Below are 22573 nucleotides of genomic sequence, written 5' to 3'. Positions count from 1 at the left end.
AAAAGTAGACACATAATAAGCTTTCTTCGCATAGGTAATCTATAGATTGGCATCTAAAAGACTTCATTTGAATAATTTTCACAACCACAAAGAATTTTACACAACCATGACTGCTGAGTGGTGAGTATAATTATCACACAGCTAACCCATTGGCACCCACAAAGCATACAAGTTTCGATTTTATGAAAATCGTGAATCATTTGTGAAGCATTGTCAAAAACAACTTGGAAAACATAATGATTTAGAATACTATCAGCAATATTTTTTTGTATATTTCTCGTCTTTCTTACATGTTGGAAAATAAAGGCAGTTTGCGATAGCTGTTAAAGGAGCTTTTGTTGTTCATCATCTTTAAATTTTTTTTTTAAAATACCAAATCTGTATATCGATTCAAAAAATAATATCCTATCTTGCAAATGATTATGAACTAAATAACACTATGTATCTATTCTTATTTCACTTAAACTAATAACTTGTTTTAGAATAGGAGAGAATCAAATTTAGATTGGGCAAATAATGATTACTATTTTTCTTAATTATAGTGGTTTCATAGGCTAACCATTTTACTTGTCTAATGACATGATTGACTTTCAGTTACCAACAAATTCTTATATATAATTTGCACATGTTTTTTCAATTTCCCTATATGAATCTTTTCCTAAATAGTTAATTTTGTTTCATTCATCTCAATTTTATTTTCTAAAGTTGCATACACATTATAAGATACACTAAGAGGAAACAACAGAAAAAGATGACATACTAAGAATCAAAGTCCGTCAGACCGGTATCTGGTCCCGTACCGGTCAGTGCCCAATACTAGTACTCGTATCAGTCGGCACCTGGTATGGTTCGGTACCGATTCGGTGTTGAACTGAACCGGTAGGGCTTGCCGGTTCACAGATCGACGCATCCTAATTGTTTTTGAAGTTAAAAAAATTTAATTGGTAATCACTCTTTTCGATTTTTTCTATGAATTTAAGTCTAATTTAATATTTTTTTATGTTTTCTTGATTTTTTTTAATATTTTTGGATGTTTCTATAATTCCGGTTTAATCTAGATGATGCATCTTATTATTTTAAAATAATACAAATCAAATGAACAACATAAAATATCTTCAAATCAAGTAGTGACGCAAAAATTAAAAAATAATACAATCAATTACATACTTTAAAGTCCAACATACATACCGATATCTAAAATTGGATCGAGCGGCGATGCTTCTTGTAGATATCCAAATCAGTATAATCAAGAGGCACATCAACCCACCTTACTAACCAAGCGGCATTGTAGTCTTGTACGTTCATCCCACAAGGAACGTGCAGCGAGTTATAAGCACTCTCGGATCTCTTGCTGAAGCTCTGGCTCTGAGAGGTGTCATTTGGTTGATAATACGGCTGTGGAGGGGCCCATCCGAATATGCCGGCAGTAAAATTCGATTTGAAAGATGCTCCGAGCTGCGTAGGGTGGAGCCACTGAAAGATGCTTCAGCCGCACCATATCCATATTTGTATTCGTATAGGTCATAGGTTGTCTTTGGCTGGGGTGGATAGAATTCATTATACGACTCGGAATCTGATACGTCTATGGATCCTACTCTACGTGCAAGATCATCTACAGCTGCATCGTGTTCTTCTGAATGACCTCGAGGAGTCCATCTCCTATATGCAATTGTATGCTCGCAGGTTCTACCAAATTGTTCCGTGGTTCCAATCCTGTGTAGTATGCATAAAGTGGGACTCATCAGTGAATCGAAGACCACTCTACGGCTGTATTTCATAAACAGTGGTCTCCTATTCTCTATTTGCGGCAAATTCATGACCACCAGAACTGTCATCATTGCTGCTTCTGATCTCTACATCTGAATATACTGACTCCTCCACACTCTCCATTGGGATTGTAAGTATCTTTTGTTTTTCTTTAACGTGTTAGGTAGCTATCTTCTTACCCTTCATGCCCCTTTCTGCCTGGCTATGTTGGGAGGATGTATGTCGCCCTCATGACCGAGTCGACCATATATCGTAATGGCTTGATCTAAGCATCTCTCGATCATATCTCTGAGAGGATATCTCGGACAAAGAGTCATATGGTGACTAGCTTCCTTGTGGCTATGGCTGATCAGCTGGAAGAATGCGTGGAATATTATGCTCAACCCATTGCCCTACATCGACCCTAGCTTTACTAGCTACAAAAGTGGTCGGTTGTGGAGATGATCTTCGCTCATCAAGCTCCGGCTCTTGTTGCTAGCCCACAAGCTATCCGATCGTAGGATCATTCTCATCATCAATGGAAGCACTATGGATCGGATATGTATACTTGAGTTCCACTTTCTTCCGAGTGCACTTTAGCCTCAACCTCAGATTATAGTGAATATATACAAGGTTATTGAGGTGCTTCTGTGTCATTCCTCTGCTTGCTGTGGATGAGGGCGAAGGTGGACTAGTTGCGACTCACAGCCACTCAAGGAGACCGTCTGGAAGAGGATCTAGATAGCTAGCCGCTTAAGATTTTTCACGAACAGCCCAAAATGAATTCACTATTTAGCTGTAAAAATATTGAAAAAAATTATATATAAAATAATATCATATTATTAACCATCTAATGCCAGATAAATATCCTTCTGATGTGTAACATACCTGGATTCATACTTTTCTTACGACAGCTGTCAATACTTCAAAGTTATCACTGCCTTCTCTAAATATTTTGGTCTGTAAAGAAGAACCATGTTGTACTATATTAATAATAGAAGATACCAGTTAACTTACATATATCACTTAAATTACCTTACCTCTTCTAGGCATAGGGTCGCGACTTCTAAATCTAGCTCCATCTTGTAAATCATATTACGGAAGCGGCCAGAAGTTTGTCATCTATATCGAATCCAGCTGTAGTATACTGAAATCGAGGGTTCAAGTAGTATGCTGCAGATAAACTTCATTATCGTCTTATAAAATTGTACAAGTATAATAGTAGTCTAATTTTCAATATTCCTACTTACCTGCTAGATGCAAGTCTCTACTCATCTGGTAGGCCCACCGCCGCTCAATGATGTCGCTGTACTCCTGAGCGTACGCCAAATCTGCTTTCTTGATCTGAATATTTGTCCTCTTCATAATGTGATACAAGAAGCCTATTTGGGAGTATCTCTCGCAGTCTATGGCTTGAAGCACTTTATATAATGGTTTAATAGCCTACATTATTGTAGTGGCCCGATGCTAGAACATCTGCCTCGTCACCAAGTCCTCGACAATGCTCCCTTCAGTGCCGGCCGTCGCATATCTACTTTTCTATCACTCGGAACTGACAAATAATTGACGTAGGGTTGCTTTCTTCTTAAAAAGGCTATCAAGTGCAACGTAGTTGGTAGCAAACCGTGTGACTCTTGATCTTAAGATCTCTTCCTGTATAGCTCCTTATCAGTGAAAGGATCTATGTATGGTTATAAATATATCTAGTTATGGTTTGGGTTATCTCCACTGTCTGTTGTATCCTACGAATTTTTGCAATATCCATCAATATGAGGTCGATACAATAGCACATGGGATCCAAAAAATATGGCCGCCCCTCCAAGATCTCCCCGACGGCTTTATATTATGGACCATAATCAATGATGACCTGCACGATATTCTCCTCTCCTACCTGATTATTTACCTTCTCCATCTTGAGGATGTACGCGATGTCGTGCACGTGATCAGAAGCATCAACCGACTTGTGAAGAAAGCATACGTATCACAGCATGTCAAAAAGTTGATGCTCCGCCTGGTAGTGTCGGTCCAACCATCACACATCATTGTCAGTCCATATATGGGTCACTTATTCTTGTATGAAGCAATCCATTTCTTTAGCTGATAATTGTCAAAAAGCTCGCCGTAGATGTTCTTCGGGCTTGGAGGATCTACACCAGGACCGACAGTCTATATGGAAGAAATGACAGACCTATAGTACGTATTGTCTGCCACATTCGCTGGGATGTGGCTGAAGTAGAATCAGGATCCAATAGCTTGCCACACATCCTTCTTCTTATCTTCCTTCTGCATTGAGTCAACCCTCTGCTGCTTCGCATCTTTGCTAGGAAAGGCATGTGAATCTAAATTATAGATTGCTATCTTTGGATGACTTCTTTTGCTACCAAAAGCCCCCAGCATAGATGCAATCCGGCCACTGCCGTTGTTGACGGCCTCTCTAACTGAGATGTTCTTTCTGAACTCTGATTTGGCCTGCTACCTATAAAATTGGAGCCCGACTTGTAGTATGAGGGCTCAAATCAAGCCATATGCCTGGCTACATTATTTTACAACCACTGATCATCCAGCCTCACCTGCATGGCAACCTTGATCTATGCCTCATCATTTGGAGCAGATGCCTTCTCTGACTTCCTAGAGTGATAGGAAGATGGCTCTGTCATTCAACGGTCCACCTCCACCTTCTTCTTGGCAACCCTCTCATTCGCTGCTTGGAAATCACCAAAATACTTTTTTATTAGCTGCCAAACCTCCTGTGGGCATTTTCGGTATATAAGTACTGTGTTGCACCAGTCGCACTTCTAATGGTGCCAGCCCGAGAGCATTTGCCCATGATCTCAGTTAATATTACGCTCTGGGTTCTTTTCTCTTAGTGGCTCCATTCTTGCAGGTTTATCAAATACATCAGTTTATCAATTATTTAAAAATAGTAAAATTTTATTACAATGAAGATTTTTTTTATCTCAAAAAATATATCTGATTTATCTAATACATAACCCTAATTTTGTTTGTTTATTTATTTATTTATTTATATGTTTTAAATATTTTTTACACTTGAAAATATATTTAAATATCATAAATTCAGAAAATATGATTTCTACCTCAAAAATTAATTCTGAATTATGTAATATGTACTAGTAATTTTTCATAATTTTTGGTTTTATTTATATATTTTTTAATTATTTTTTGAATTTAAAAATAATTGTTAAATATCAATATTTAAAAAATTAACTTCAGCTCTGATCCATGTAGAACCCAATAATGAGTGCTATATATATTTTTCTAGGCTCGAGCATGCATCAAAGGCTACTTTTTAATTTTTTTTAAATTTAGACCTAAGCCAATGTGTACATGATCGCATCAAAGTTAAATAAATAGATACCAATTTTTATGGAGAGTAGCTTGAATCAGAGTTGGGCACTGGGCCGGGCCGCCCACGGCCCGGCACGAAGAGGGCCGTGCCTGGCACGACCCGATAGCTACAGTGCCGGGCCGTGCCTGGCACGGCTAAATGGGCCGTGCCGGGTCACAGGTTACTGGCCCGCGGGCCGACCCAGGCACGGCCCGCTTCGGGCCTGGGCCGGCACGGCCCGCTCTAGGCCCGCGGGCCCGGGCCCGGCCCGGCCCGATAAAAATTAATGCTTCATAAATTTTTTTAATAAATTAATAAATATTGAAAACTAAGGATTTATGAATATAAAGCCACCTTAATGGTGGGGGGTTTGGCATAGACCCCTACCAGTTTATTAATTTAAATCAAAATGGTACATGAAGGGAGGTTTGGACCTTGGTCTGACCTCCAGAATACAATAAGAAAGGGGCCAAAGGGCCGAGGTTTGGACCTTGGTCTGACCTCCAGAATATAATAAAAATGTACAATTATAAAAAATTAAGAAATTTTACTAATCATCAGTGATTTAGTGAATCAGTATTCACTCTTCAGTCTTCAGTAGTGTTTGTATCATCATCATCAGAGGATGTTGTATTATGTCCACCTTTATCTTGAAGTCTTGCCTCAGCATCCAACCAATCTTTGAAGCAGAGAAGCATCTCCACCGTTTCGCCCGTCATCCTACTTCTCTTTTCGTCAAGAACACGCCGACCTGCACTAAAAGTGGATTCCGATGCTACCGTGGACATCGGCACAGCTAAAATATCGCGTGCCATTGCAGACATAACAGGATATTGATTTCTAACACTCTTCCACCAAGATAATACATCTAGATTCTCTATTTGATTTTCATCATATGCAGACTGAAGATCATTTCGTAAATAAAATTCTAGTTCACTACTTAAAGATGAAGAAGATGAAGATAAACTTGAAGCATGTGTGTGTCTTCTCTGTGCAATGAATGAAAAAATAGATGACGAACGAGAACTACTAGAAGAAGGAATAGAGGTTTGTATTTGTGTTCTAGATCCACGAATTTTTTCATCATATATAGCATAAATATCATAAAGAAGTTGTTTTACCTCATTTTTAGCAGGTTCAGGATCTTTAATCATATTTTCACAGTATGCATCAAGTAAAATTAGCACGCCATTTAATTTAACTCTAGGATCAAATACAGCAGCTAAGTTATGCATAGGACATATCTTGTCCCAATACTCATTCCATTTAGATTCCATTAGGTCAATAATAGGCATTAAAACATCATCATATCTATGTTCTGCAAATTTTTGACTAATTATATATGCTTGTTGTAAAAATGAACATGAAGTTGGATAATAAATACCAGAAAGAACATTGGTAGCATTATAAAAACTAAGCAAAAAATCTTCCAAAATTTTTCCTTTATTCCAATCAGTTTCAGTCAATGTAAAGCCTAATCCACGATCATTAATATATGCACTTAATAAGTTTCTATATGGGTATGCATCATGTATCATGCTATATGTTGAGTTCCAACGAGTAATTACATCAAGTTTAAATTTTTTAAAACGTTTACCATGATTTATACATAGTTCCTTAAATTCTTGAAGTCTTGATCTTGAAGCATGAATAAAAGAAACTGCATTTCTAATTTTACCAATCACATCTTGAATCATACCCATGCCAGCTTGAACAGAAAGATTTAAGATATGACATGCACATCTAATATGCAATAAATTTCCATCTAACATGGGATGCAATGAGTCTTTTAATAATGCAACAGCAGAATTATTATTAGATGCATTATCAAAAGTAATAGACATAATTTTATCATTAATATTATATGAACATGCAGTTTGATAAATGATATTTGAAATTTGTTGCCCAGAATGTGGAAAATCAAAAGCACGAAAAGCAAGAATACGTTTATTTAATTGCCAATCATTATCAATATAATGAGCAGTAATGGCAATAAAACAATTACTACCTACAGATGCTGACCAAATATCAGAAGTTAATGAAATTTTTACATTTAAAGTAGAAAGTGATTCAATTAAACTTTGTTTCATTGCTAAAAAGTTAGTCATAGCTACTCTTCTAAATGTACGCCTACTAGTTCTTTTGTAAGCAGGTTGTAGGTTTAATTGAACATATTCTTCAAAATTAAAAGATTCACATAAACTAAAAGGTAATTCATCCTTAACTATCCATTTTACAAGTGCTTTTCTTTGATTTTCATGATTATATGCAAAATTACCTACAAGTAATCCCCCTTGTATATTAAGGGTACTTTGAGTTTGAGCATGAGAATCATGCATCCTATGACTCTCTTGATGTCTTTTTAAATGCCCTGTTTCCCCACTACTACTACAACTATAAAGTTTGGCACATTTTTTACATTTAGCTTTCCAGACTCCATCAACCATAACTCTATCAAATTCAGTCCATACAGCACTAGTCCTCTTACGAGAAGAGGTTTGATCTTCACTCGGTTCACTAGTTCTAGAGGAACTAGGAACATGGGGTTGGAGATTAGTTTCTTCTTCCTCAGAAACAGGAGGAATGCCAAACTGACTTTCTTCAAAAGATGACATATCTAAATTGATGAATTAAAAAAATAAAAACTAACCACAAGGAGGATTGGAGGAATTGAGTAGAGGGTCGGAGGGCAGAGGCAGAGCTGCAGAGCCGAGATTCTGAGCTTCCTCTTGTGCTCTCAACAGGAGTGACCTTCTCTTCTCAACAGGAACCTCCTCTTGTGTAGCACTTGAACACTTGCTAAATGCAAACTAAAAATTAAATTGCTAGAAGAGCACTTTAGAAGAGAGAAATAATAGTATTAGAGAAGGAGAGAATAGTTGGTTTGGTGTGGTGAGAATGAGGGAGGAAAGGGCTATTTATAGAAGCCCAAAAATTTTTTTTCCCAAAATACCCCTCAATTCAGCCGTTATTGGACTGTTGGGAGGGGTAAAACCGACTTTTTCCCAAAATAGCCGTTGGAAACGGCTATTTTCCTCACCCCTCACCGTTGCGGGCCGTGCCTGGCACGGCTCGTTTGCACCCGTTACGGGCCGTGCCTGGCACGGCCCGTGGCGTGCCGTGCCCGGCCCGGCCCGCCAATAGACGGGCCGGGGGCCGGGCCGGGCTTCCTTTTGCGCCCGCGACGGGCCGGGCCAGGCACGGCCCGTTTAGACCTTGGGCCCGGTGGGCCTGGGCCGGGCCGGCCCGGCACGGCCCGATGCCCAACACTAGCTTGAATGCTCCTAAATACATTTTTGATTTTATATTTTTTGATTTTTTATTTTTTAAAAATTTATCCTCTTTTAATCCAAATATATATTTTTAATTTTTAAAAATTATATATAATCCAAAAATTAAAAAAATTTATATCAGCGTGTACATCATCCATAAATCTACAATATATACAAAAATTAAGCCCAAATTAAAAATTTTAACATAATCTTTCTTATTTTGTAATTTTTGAGTTATTTTTTCAAATCTCTTCCAAAAAAAAGAGGAAAGAAGATAGGAGAGTGAAAGCACACCTTATTTAGCCTTGGATCTTTCTTCTAATAGTCTGAATCAGTATTGTTTGTGAATTGTTTGTAAAGGAAAAGTGCCTTCAGGCTTTCAAATTATGTGGGGAGGGCCTTCTTGGGCCTTTCCAATGCCACTTGATGCCTTTAAAAGGCATCATGTGGCACTAGCAGGTGGCCCATACCCAATCTGGTTCGAAATCGGATTGGTTCGCACCAAGTCGGCACCGAACTGTCCGATTCCGGATGGTAAAGGAGGGGTTCCGGCCCCTACAAAGGAGTGGTTCCAGCTAGTAGGGGCCGGAACCGAATATTATTGACGAACATACATGATTTCGCACCAGGTTTGTTCGGTATTGTTTGAACTGGGCGGTTCAGTCCGGTTCAACAGACCTTGCTAAGAATTGATTGCATGTTTTACGGTTAATATATATTATGATGTTCTACAATCATGATATAAGTCAAAAAATGATATGTACATAACATTCTATTTGACATTCAGTTCTTTATGTTTGCCCCTATGATTTCAAAACTATAATGTGCATTACACAAGTAAATTGTCACAACAAATGCTTTATCTTCATATTGTTTCTCTTGATTGATGCACATTGAAATAATATAAGGAAAGGGTGTCCAAGTGCATGAGGCACCCCCCACTACAAGGTCTGAGGTCAGATGCACTCAGCCTTATCCCTACGTGTTAAGAGGTTATTTCCATATTTCAAGCCCAAGTTACAGTGGAGCAACCTTACCATTGCACCAAAAGCCCACCCTCTTGCATTGAAATGATATGCACACGTAAAGATTAATATGCATTGGTAGAAACTTGCACTTGGTTTTCTCATCTTGTCAAATGGTTGTATGATTTAAAACTTTTGAAGATCTAATATTTATAGTGGACGTAATAATAATAATAAAATTCATGCTACAAGTTGGTTTGTGATGAAAAAGATAGATGTTCAAACATGAAAAGAAAAAATTCATGGTCATGACTCACATGGTCAAACACAAAGCACACCTAAATAATATTATCATAATAAAGTTGTCAAAGCCTATGAATCATAATGCATACCTCGTGCCATTAAAATAACATGTAAGATTATGAACTCCAAAAAATCATTCATAAACAAGAAATTGGCTTTCAAATCAATATTTCTCTTTTATTTCATTAGAGATTTTTTCCTTTTCTAGTACTTTGGCATTTTAAAAAAGTTTGAAATGAATTACAAAACATGATATTCATGATTTTGATACCATAGATATTTTCAAGATTAAATATGACGAAAAATTAAATCAAGTTTCTATCTGGCTGTGTGCGCCATCACATGGAAATCAACTTGTTCATCAAACTTTCTTTTAAAAATAATATTATGCCAATATGGTGTATAATAATCTATGCAGTTTCAGCAATGAAATATCTCTGGTTAGAATAATCTCTTCATCGGAACAAATAATCTTCATCCAGGCCACAAGACAAGTCCATAATATTAACATCCTATTAGCAAGTCTGAATATCCCCTTCTCATGTAATGGAATAGGTTTCACTAGCCCAAGACTGCTAACCAAATTATGATATTCAACAATAAGATATCAAAACTAGCACAAGAGGCCTCCTCTTCTCTGGCTTCTAGCACTCTAGCTCGAACTCTTTAACACTAAAAGGTGCATGCATAGAACGTCAAATTGGCATTTATTAAGGTGTCCTTGAAATGGCATAATGGAATAGGTTGGTGATATGTGGATTAAGAAGATTGTCTCCTTACAAAGAATGACAAAAAGCTTCAAGGAAAGTGGAGGCATGGATGTGTACATGGCGCACATAATGGTTTTGGGATAAGCAAGTAGCTAAGTTGGCAATTAATTAGCAAATTCAAAAAGAAAAATTGCTTGCATGGCTGGTAGAACAAGGGAGGGATAAATGCTGTAGGAAATATGTATGACTCACAAGTGCAGGCTACAAAAATGACCAGCACACCCCAACATGCAAAATTATAAGACTAACCCTAGTACATGACACATGCTAATCGAATTAAATTAGCAATCGTGACATGGTTTCAAAACTTCACTTTAATAGACTTGATTATAAGAAAGTAATGTGAAATTGGCAGGGCAGTTCAAAACTTGAAAAGTTCTATAAACATACCACACAGTCATAGTTAAACAGACGATACCTAAAACAATATTATCTGCTTATCATTTTAAAATTATTAGATAAATTTGCATCTAAATATGTATTCTAAGTTGTGAGAACAATATAAGAGATTTCACTTCATAAAATCATCCACAGGCACGGCATGACATTCAAATCAGCATATCTATTTATTCTCCAATCCTATTTTGTTAATATTGGCATAATCAAAGTGAACCATGCAACATGGTATTATAATTCAATATCGCAAATAATATCGACTGAATCAGATGAGAATGTAAAAACAAGATTAAAATCTGGTTATATTTGTACTATCCCACAAAAACTAGCTTGCTTATTAAGTTCCCAGCTATAAAAATAATACTCTGACAGTATGCTGCAGAATCATCTATATTCTATGCTGTTCAGAGACATGAAATGTTCATATTTGTAACTTAATCATTTAAGTACAAAGAATGATGATCAAAGCAAACAATTTTCACCTATGGCTGTTACAGTCTTCATATCAACACCATACTCCTCTGTGCAGACTTAAATTAAGACATTGGAGGGGATCTTAACTTGGCTGATCAATTTTCATGGAAGAGAGGCCTTTACAACATAATTATTTAGTATCTCATATATGAACATGGTGTAAGGTCCCAGAATAAATCAAAAAATGTTTTTTGGAGAACCTTTAAAACCTTTGAAATCTTTTGGTCTGAACAATTTTACATGTGATTTGACTTTGTGACCGCCAGCAATCACATAAGTTCCATAGTATGAAATGAATGCAGGTTACTTAGAGCATTGAAAGTAAAAGAGAATTACCATCCCCTTCAAAAGTGTATATGTGGAGTATCAAGAAGATGTAATGCTTTTAACCACTTATGTGTATTGGTGACAAAAAAAGATTTTATGCAACTGTTTTGTTCAATTATCTTTGGGAGATTTAATTGTAGGCTGAGTACTTTCCCTCTGATGCAGCCTGGAAAACACAATCAATCGTTATCTGCAATTCTCAGATGCCAAACAAGATGTCAGTAAACATATTGACGAAGCACAGGTAGAAACTTTTAGATCTTTGCCTTCTAGAATGTATTTTTGGACATAAAGGTTTTTTTTTTTTTTACTCTTGATTTATTAATAACTAATGACTACTTCGAGAGTGTGCTTTTGGTAACAATGCTTGAATCGGCTGAATCATTGACAATGACAACGCACTCTTGATATAAACCTAAAAGAGACAATTGAAAGACCAATCTACAATTATCAAATACCAAAATTAGTTAAAACAGTGTTTCCTTTAACAAATATATAGGAAACTTAAGCAATCTTCAATGGGGGACACAACTGATTCAACAAGCTTTCACTTTATAACTGAATGTGTAATGAAACGAGGACACTATATGGTAATTTGGTTGTCTCGAATATGGTTAAATTAATTGTATTTTCAACAATCCCTTTCTGTTAAACTGTATTACTAACAATTGTGGCTTGAGAGTCGAGATACCTGGGCAAATTGCTAATGTCGATTGGTACCACCCCGAACAGGGCAAAACTAGTCGGTTCACCCTGTTTCAACCGAATTTTCCTATTGTACCATTTTGGTAGAATAATCCATCCCGATCAGTCTCAATACAGTACGATATGCCCTGTACTGATTGGTTCAGGATAGTCCCACACAAGGATCGTCGAACCGGTACCGATAGGCGTACCGTCGGTCACCGGAACGGTTCGATACCGGTTCGTAGTGCACCGCTTTGGCAATAAATGCCACAGCGCGCGGCGCGCTATGGCACTGAAATCAGTGCGAACTGGTTGGCACCGATTCTTAGCCATACCAGACGGTCCGATTCCGCCTGGTATGCATCTAGTACCGACCGGTTCTGGCCTCATGGAAGTCGGAACCGTTTTTTAACGCTGAACTGGACTGGTTCGTTATAGGCGGAACCGGCTGGTACGGGCCGATTAGAAATTTCTCGATCCCACATACCTTCGTTTATATATATATATATAAGCAAATCTTGAATGAGAATTTTTTTTCAATCCTTCATTCTCATTCTGTCTTGCCATGCCATGAAACCTTTAATTTTCTTTATGTAGACTTTGACCATTGAGGCCCTCATTTTAGGTTTGTAGACGATAGGAAAGAATGATAGCATGGTATATATCAACCAACGTTTGCCGAACCAGCCCGTACCGGCCGGTTCGGGCCGTATTGGACCGGTCCGGCCTATAACCAATACGGCGAACCTTGATATCAACCCTTCCCATTAAGAAAGCCATGTTATGCCAAATATAGATGGCTTTGTTATGTAATTTTTATCTTTGCACACTTCTTTTTTTACTTTATTCTATTCAAAGGCTTGGGAAATGTATAATTAAAGGTGTGTTACAAAGACATTTTTGTCAAATCTTTTGATGCCACTAGGTTGTCTTGTGAAGTTTGTTTTGATAATGCAAGATGAAAATAGGTAGGAAAATTATCAAACAAGAAGAAAACACAAAGGAAAATAGATGAGTAAATTGCTCTTATGAAAGATCTGAACTAAGGTTTTAAACACTAATGGGATGGCAGGGCGTTCCACCATCCTAACTATTGAGACACTATATCAAGTGTCAAGATGGGACAACTCCAGGAATTGACTCAACCGAGATGGGACATCCACCATCTTGAAGGGCGGGATGCGAGGCATCCTATTCTGCAGAAAAGGCAACATGGCCTTGTCTCGTGGTATTTAAAACCTTAATCCAAGGTTCTTGGAACCAATTCGGGACCTGCGCTAGGGCATTTCGACCCATTTTTTATTTTCCGATTTTGAACTGAAGTCAACAAAAGATGTGCCGACTTCAATTGAAAATCCGAAAATAAAAAAGGTAAGGAAAAGGGTTTGAATCAAACAGTAGCACCAAAACAAATATAGAGGGGGGAGGGAGGAGAGAGAGGAAGAGAGAGAGGGGGAAGAGGAAAAAGGAGAGGAAGAGTGGGAGGGGGAGAGAGAGGGAGGGAGGGGAGAGAGACATGGAGGGAGGCAGTCGGGGTACTTGGAAGCAAGGAAAGCTGAACTGAGCCAAACCGGCCGGTTTAGCACGAGCCAAGCTGATCCGGTCTCCGACTGGGTCGGTTCGATAGTAGAAAATGGTTCCAGCACCCTACGACTCGGTTCGAACTGGTACCGACCCGTACCGGACGCTGATCGGTATGGGTCTCAGTACCAATTCGGCCAACCTCGCTTGGAAGGTTGTCAGTCGGCAAGACTAGCAAGGGGCAAGAGCGACATGGGTGAGGACGGCGAGAGCATGAGCAAAAAAAAGGAAGAAATGAATTTATTGTGTGAATCGTGCTACCATATCGAATTTATTGCGCAAACCATGCCGATAATGGATCGATCCAATTCGATATGTCCCAAACTAGTTGATTCGGCATGGTTCAAAATTCCTTGCCTTGATCTAATCTCTATCAGAGCAGTCCTTTGCTAGCTAAAGGTGGTCTAGCCCTAGTGATTAGAATCCAAAAAGGACTCCTTTAGTATATTGAGCACCACGAAAGCCTTGTAGAGAAAGATATCCAAATTGCTCTTGGCCATATTCCAAAATTCTTTAGAAAGATATCCATTCTGCTCTTGGCCATATTCCAAAATTCTCTAGGAGCCAAAAAACAAATCCTTTTGACAGTGTAGCTAGTCAAACTTGAAAAAGAAAATGCCAAAGAAGTCCCTGAGATTATATTACTTTGCCTAAGAAAGGTTTTGGAAAATTTAAGTTTCCGGCTTTTTGGATGGTTGGAAAGTAGATAAGACAGAAATGGGTTTTCCAAACTTGCCTAAATTTGTTCTTTTTCTTTGCAAAACTATTTCCTTTTCCTCTGTCTTTTCACGGTTTTTGCAAAGGTGAAACATATCTAAAGGACATCTAGTGCCAGCTATTGCCTCTTTCCTAATTTTAACCAGTACTAGAGATTCATATAAGGAGCCAACTGATCAAACCAATAAGAAAAATCCTACTAATTGGCAAACATTAAGCCAGAAACATATCCTAGAAAAAAAGATCAGGTAAGGGACTCTGGAACACAAATAAGAAGATATGGAATAAATTCTATTAAAACATAAAAGAATGGCATTCCTAACAAGATAGGTATCCTGTTGGGATAAAAACCCTAGGACTGATATTACCCACCGATCTAAATAATTTAAGTTATATCTAAGAAATAAGTCTATTGTGGAGGCAAGAATTATATGGTATTTTATAATGTTTTCGAGCCATGAAGCTTGGCATTGAGAACAAAAGATTGTGGGATAACATTAACAGTTTTCTAAAATGTCCAAAAGTTGATGACTCTTTCTTTGCTCTCAAAATGCCGCATTGCCAAGCACATATATTGATCTCATTGTGAGATATGATGTGAAAGTGTCATTGCATGACCTGAATACTCTGGTTTATCAATGGACAAAATATAGGCATTAAAACATCACATGCAAATGCTTCTATTAGTCATATCTCGGTGTCTACATATGAATGTAGATCGAGAAAAGACAGGGGGTTGTTTGGGAATTAACTAGAACTAAAATTTCCAATCCTTGCTAAAGTAATTTACAAATATTAAGTGACTAAGGACATGGATCGTGCTCTCTCGAAACTATAGAAGAAAAGGTACTCCTTAAGGATCACCGAGCCGGTACTGGCCGGCGTATCGGTCGGCACCGGTATCGGTTCGGACCGATACCGAATCGGCCAAAAAGGCGAACGGTGCGCTGTGATGCGCAGTTTAATGCCACAGCAGCGCGCGCGGAGCGAATGCGGCAGCCACACCGTGGCATTTAATGCCACAGCCGCGCGCGCGGCGCGCACAGCTCGAATCGGACTCAAGGTCGGTTCGCACCGAGTTCTGGCCGAACCGGATAGAACCGATTTGATTCCATCCGATACGCCTCTAGTACCGGTCAATTCCAACCGGTACCACTGTAGTTGCGGCTCAGTACCACTGTAGTTCCGGCCCCATAGGGACAGAACTATTTTGTAACGTTGGACCGAACTGATCGGCACCGGTACTGGTTCGGTACGAGCTGAACCGGCCCGTACTCCTACCCTTTTGCGAAGCTCCTTAGCCTGTGTGAAGACATTTTATTTTGATGTATGCATGTAAGTTCACAATAGAGGAGAGGTTGATGCAGTTGCGGCCACGGTAAAGGTGAAGGTTGATTGGACCTATTCAAGATGCATGTTGGGACCTTTATGGAAGGTCAATAGTCTCAAATTGCATAAGAGCGAAATTCATAATATTACCATCAAACCTTCCCAACTAATTGGACTTGGCTCATTCATTTCCAAGTTGTTCTGGTACAATTTGGATCAATTAATCAAAAAGGAGGTTAGAGATGTCTCATTTCTTGAAACTGATAGAATGAAAAATCAAAAAAGGTGGGTATTCTAATATCAGATCTGGCAAGTATACGAAGATGTTGTCAGGATCTATGAATATATGTGTGCTATAACATTCATATCAGGATATTGCATTTGTGCCAGAATGAATGCCATTCTGTTGTCATCTTTCTCTTCTAAACTTTGGTCGAGTCACAAGTCTATACTAAACTTAATCATTTTCCCTCTAGACATAGATTTTGTTCAAGTGTAGGGATATTTGAAGAGTTGCCTCATTGATGCATGAGCCTATGTTTCAAGCAATATCTGCGAACTGGCCTCCAAAGCATTATATCAAGCTGCTCGCATGCCTAAAGCTTAATCGACTTGGAATTTGTCATTTATCTGAAGGTTGACATCAAGTGAAACCTCATGACATGAAAATACGCACAAACCATAGATAGAACCTTCTCAATTTAAAATTCTGCTCCATTGATGATCTCATTTTAATGGGAAAATTCTTGAATAATGATGCTGATGATATTTACTTTATTGTCATTATACCTGCAATATAATGGTTTTTCTCAGAAAAGCACAAACTTCATTTGGATGTTTTATTCATACAGGCAAGAATTGTCTTGGTTGACTGTTTTACTTGCATTTGGTTTGTATGTCATCTTATGATTAGTAAAAACAATCTCTCCCCCTTTTTTTTCCAGTGATGTTCTTTATCACCAGTGGACTCTCCTTGTTTTGATCAGCATAGCCTTTATTACATTTTTTGTTAGTTTACATTAAGAACAGAAATGTGTGTCATGAAACAATCATATTTTAAGATATGCAGGCATATCTAAAGCATGATGAAACAAGTCATTTTTTGAAACATCTTTGCACTAAAGTTTTTAACCTGTATCAATTTGTTTCTCATGCTGATTTAGGTTAAAAGATTGTTCTAAGCATCCTTAATAAGTAAGAAATCTATGATTCCTCTAGGGAATGCTAGTCCAGCATTCTTCTCTATGAATGACTACTAGTAGTTTTGTAGTGTTCTCATTAGCTTAGCACGTTGCAATTGAAGAGAAAAGGAATGCAAGAGCCTGGAAAAAAAAATAATACATGAAATTTTGTTGACTATAAATTGAATCGGAATTTGCTTGTTCAGCAAAGGATTCTTCTCAGTCATCTGCTGTCTTTTATAGCCTAACCAGAGAACACTTTTTCATAGTATTTCATTTATGGTACTGCAGAATCATGGCAAGGATTTCGCTTGTCCAACAATCAACTCTGAGCTAATGGAGATTGCTCCATGGTCACTGTAATAACTCATACCATATCGGCAACTATGTAACATACTAGTCTAGCTGTTAACTAAGAAATCTGTCTATTTTGCAGGTCTCTCAAAACAGATATGGCCAAGTTAGATGTGAATGAGCTTGAACAACTAGAGAATGAGCTAAGTGATACATTCAAACAGATACAATCAAGAAAGGTCAGAGTACTCGTCTCTTGTGCGCATAATACAAGAGTGGAAGTGTGTTACAAAAATTGACATTTATCACTGAGATGGCAGAAGTCAAATATACTGAAATCAGAAATCTGAAAATATCACTTTGCAATCATCATTATGTCTCCTAACTTTAGATGATACTAAAGTAAAAGCATGACCAGACTTATGTAACAGATCTCTAAAGAATCTTTAGAGGACACACCCAACACCTGTACATGAATCTATATAACATACAGAATGATGTGTGTTTGTTGTTCAACATCTAATCTTTTAGCTTGCTACATGGAACTGAGATAAACAATCATCTAGTTCTTCCCTTCGACTTTCCAACATGAGGTGGAATCAAGCCATCCACGTTTTCTTTCACAGCAGTAGTTCAATAGAACTAGAAACCTAGCTCTTTTAAGATTGACTGGAAAAATTCTTAAATAACCTTCATTGCATATTAGATATTGGACGTTCAGAAGTACTGTCAGGAGACACTGCATATCATGATAACAGCACAATAGGGGGGGATGTAGGAAGTATGTTGGCATCTAATTCTCCTGTATCATTTATCCAAATGGCAAACAGCTCAGTCAAATACTCATGATTCCTGTAGGTGAAAATTCCCTTTCTTTCAGAGTTTGACTGCTCCTTCAATAACCGATGCAGATCATAGACTATTAACAGCACTCTGTCTCATTGCCAATCTGTGTGGATCTAGACTGAGTGATGGAAATGAAACTCCAGAGAAACAGAGGTGAATGGCTTAAAATAGTTTCCTTTACATGACACATCTTATGTAGGATACAGCATCTGGCCTATTACTGCCTATGATATGCCAACCCTGCATGCCTGCTTCATAATCAATACTGATTCAACTTAATCTCCATTCATCCATTTTTTAGATTATAATTACTCCATAAAGCCATCGTATGCAGAGGAAATTGTAAAATAACATCTATCTCATATGAATGACTCAAATATTTCTCTAAAAAGAAACTTAGTCTTCTCAATACCCTATGAGCACCCAGACTTCTCACATTAAATCTGCAACTTGAACTGAAACTATTCTATGCAAGGTCCGCCGAACTGGTACCGAGACCTTTACTGGTCGGCGGACGGATCAGTATGGTACTAATTTGGTATCGTACCGACACACGGTATGCTTGAACGTGCTGGTCTCGTACCGGCATGCCCATTTTTTTTGAATTTTTCAAGTTGATTTAATTGGTAATCAATCTTTTTAAACTTTTTCAATGATTTTAAGTTTAATTTTATACCGGCACGCTCATTTCTTTTGAGTTTTTCAAGTTGATTTAATTGGTAATCAATCTTTTTGAGCTTTTTCAATGATTTTAAGTCTAATTTTATATTTTTTGATATTTTTGATATTTTTGATGTTTTTGATATTTATATTATTCCGGTTTAACCTAAATGATGCATCTTATTGTTTTAAAATGATACAAAATATAAAATGATTAGTGAGATATTGCATCCTACCAGAAGCAATATAAAATATCCTCAAATTAAGTAGTGAGATAAAAATTATAAAATAATACAATCAATTACATATATTTAAAGTACAACATACATATTGATACCTAAAATCTCGTCGAATGGCGATATCTCTCGTAAATATCCAGATCATTAACACAGTCAGGAGGCACATCAACCCACCCCTCTAACCAAGCGGCATAGTAGTTTTATATGTTCATCTAATAAGGAATACACTCCTTATTATAAGCACTTTCGGATCTCTCATTGAAGCTCTGACTCTGAGAGGTACCCTTTGGCTGATAAACTGGCTGATAAAACGACTGTGAAAGAGCCTATCTGAAAGGGCAGCAGCAAAATCCGACATGTTCTGTGTTGTATAGGGTAGTAGCTACTAGAAGATTTTTCAGACGCACCATATTCGTATCCGTATGGGTCTTAGGCTGTCTATGGCTGCAGATAATAGGATCCAGTATACGATTCGGAACCTGATACATCGATAGATCCCACTCCACGTGTGAAATCATCTGCAACTGCATCATGTCATGAATGACCTTGAGGAGCTCGTCTTCTATATGCAATTGGATCCTCGCAGGCTCCGCCATATCATACACCGTGGTCTATCCTGTATAGCATGCGTAAACTGGGACTCACTGGTGAATCAAAGATCACCCTACGGCTGTATCACAAATGGTGGTCTCATGTTCTCCACTCTCTTTGGTCAACAGATCCTGACCACCAAAACTGCTGCTCCTGGTATCTGAATCTGAGTGAACTAGTTTCTCCTTCACACTCCATTAGGGGTGTAGGTGCTTCTTGTTTTTCTTTTTTGGTGTGCTGGGCAGCTACCTTCTTATCTTTCGTGCCACTTTCTCTCTGCTTACCCTTCGTGCCCTTCTGTCTGGCTATGTTGGAAGAATGTATGTCGCCCTCCTGACTGGGTCGGCCAGACAGCGTAATGGCCTTGTCTAAGCATCTCCTGATCATATCTCTGAAAGGATGCCTCAGACAAGGAGTCATGTGGTGATCGGTTCTCTTGTGGCTGTAGTTGATCAATTGGAAGGATGCATGGAATATTGCTCTCTACCCATTGCTTTGCATCAACCCTAGCCTCACTGGCTACAAAACTAGCCGATCGTGGAGACGATCCTCGCTCATCAAGCTCTAGCTCTTACTGTTGGCCCACAAGCCATCCGATCATAGAATTATCCTCATCATCAAGGTTCGCCGTACCGGTACCGAACCCCGTACCGGTGCCGCACTAGTATAGGCGTACCGAGTGTCGGTACGGTACCGTACGCTCGATACCGACCGTACCGACATTGGTGTACCGATACCGGTACCCATCGGTACGGGTACGGTACGCTCGGTACCGACTGGTACCGACCGGTACAGCGAACCTTGCTCATCATCAACAAAAACACCATAGATTGGATATGTGTACTTTAACTCCACTTTCTTCTGAATGCACTTTAGCCTCAATTTCAGATTATAGTGAACATATACAGGTTGTTGAGGCGCTTCTGTATCAAACCGTTTTTTTGCTTGCTGTGGATGAGAGCGAAGGTGGACCAGTTGCGCTCATAGCCACTCAAGGAGACCGTCTGAGAGGATCTGGATAGCTAGCTGCTTAAGATTTTTTGCGGACAAACCAAAATGAATCTACCATTCAACTGCAAAAATATTGAAACAAATTATATATGAAATAGTATCATATTAGTAACCATCTAATGCCAGATAAATGTCATCCTGATGTGTAATATATCTGAATTCATACTTCTTTTATTTATGATAGCTGCAAAGATCCAAAGTTGTCAATGCCCTTTCTAAATATTTTGGTCTTTGAAAAAGAATTATATTGTAATATATTAATAATAAAAGATTCCAGTTAACTTATACATGTCACTTAAGCTAACTTATCTCTTTTAGATATAAGGCCGCGACTTCTGGATCAGGCTCTATTTTGTAAATCACATTACGCAGGACGGCCAGAAGTTCATATCGATTCCAGCTACAGTGTACTGTAACTGAGGGTTCAAGTAGAATGCTGCAAATAGAGTTCGTTATCGTCTTGGTAAAATTGTACAAGTACAGTAGTAGTTTAATTTTCAATATTCCTGCTTACCTGCTAGATGCAAGTTCCTACTCATCTGGTAGTTCTACCGCCACTCAATAATGTCGATGTACTCCTGGGCGTACGTCGGATCTTTCTTCTTGATCTGAATCTTTGTCCTCTCCATCATGTGATACAAGAAGCCATCTGGGGGTATCTCTCGTTGTCCATGGCTCAAAGCACTTTATAATGGTATGATAGCCTACACTATCGTAGTGGCCCGCTGCCAGCACGTCTGCCTCGTCACCAAGTCCTCGATAATGCTCTCTTCAATGTCGGCCCTCGCATATCTACTTTTCTGCCACTCGGGACTGACATGCATCTGACGTTGGGCTGCTTCTCAAGAATGCTATCAAATGCAATGTAGTTGGCTGCAAACCGTGTGACTCTTTGGCTCAAGATCATTCTCCCTGCATTTCTCCTCATCAGTGAAAGTACTCATGTATGGTTATAAATGTTTGGTGGTGGTTTGGGTTGTCTCCACTGTCTGCTGCACCCTATGAATCTTCGCAATGTCCATCAATATGAGGTCGATACAATATGAAGCACATAGAGTTCAGAAAATATGTGGCCGCCGCTCCATCAAGATCTTTCTAACGGCCTTATATTATGACCCATTATCAATAATGACCTGCACGATATTCTCCTCTCCTACCTGATCAATCACCTCCATCAATTTGAGGATATAGGTGGTGTCGTACATCCGATCAGAAGCATCAACTAACTTGTGGAAGAAAGTCTTCATATCATAATATGTCAAAAAGTTGATAATGCTCTGCCTGATAAGACCGATCCAACCATCACATCACCGTAGTCCATATGTGGGCCACTTGTTTTTTATGAGGCAATCCATTTCTCTAGCTTATTATTGTCAAGAAATTCACTGTAGATGTCCTTCGGGCCTGGAGGATTTATATCGGGACCGACAATCTATATGAAGAAAATGGCAGACCTATAGTACGTATTGTCTGCCACATTCACTAGGATATGACTGAAGTGGAAGCATGATCCAATAGCTCGCCACATATCCTTCTTATTCTTCTTCAGCATTGTGTCAACCCTCTGCTACTTCGAATCTCTGCTGGGGTAGGCATATGAATCTAAATCATGGATTGTTGCTTCTGGTGGAATCTTTCTAGATGATTTTTTTTGCTACCAAAAGCCTCCAACATAGATACAATACGGCCACTGCCTCTACTGATGACCTCCCTGACTGAGATCCTTCTGAACTTTGGATCTCCCTGCTACTCGCAGAATCAGAGCTCGACTCTTAGTATGAGGGCCCAAATCGAGCTCTATGCCTGACCACCTCATCTTGCTGCCACTGATCATTCAA

At 38.6% G+C, this 22573-nt stretch overlaps 1 protein-coding gene and 1 long non-coding RNA gene across 6 annotated transcripts in view; one reads left to right on the top strand and one right to left on the bottom strand.

Moving 5' to 3' along the window:
• LOC113463534 overlaps positions 1-22573 on the bottom strand; it is a 39372-nt gene that overhangs the window by 2549 nt on the left and 14250 nt on the right. The gene's annotated exons all lie outside the window — the stretch shown is intronic.
• The window catches only part of LOC103719124 (MADS-box protein EJ2-like), a 47498-nt gene that overhangs the window by 20101 nt on the left and 4824 nt on the right, over positions 1-22573 (top strand). For 4 of the 5 annotated variants that reach the window (XM_026809264.2, XM_008808204.3, XM_008808205.3 and 1 more), the window contains exons 2-4: positions 11765-11843; positions 17386-17453; positions 17531-17627. In XM_026809264.2, the coding sequence (XP_026665065.1) occupies positions 11765-11843; positions 17386-17453; positions 17531-17627 (244 nt within the window). Of the gene's footprint in view, positions 1-11574; positions 11649-11764; positions 11844-17385; positions 17454-17530; positions 17628-22573 lie in introns of all 5 variants that reach the window. The other variant, XM_008808208.4, reaches the window with a different exon arrangement.

The sequence above is a fragment of the Phoenix dactylifera genome, unplaced genomic scaffold (assembly GCF_009389715.1).
Source record: "Phoenix dactylifera cultivar Barhee BC4 unplaced genomic scaffold, palm_55x_up_171113_PBpolish2nd_filt_p 000277F, whole genome shotgun sequence".
Classification (NCBI taxonomy): Eukaryota; Viridiplantae; Streptophyta; class Magnoliopsida; order Arecales; family Arecaceae; genus Phoenix; species Phoenix dactylifera.
The sequence above is the reverse complement of the archived record's forward strand: the minus strand, read 5'-3'. Positions and strand labels throughout refer to the sequence as shown.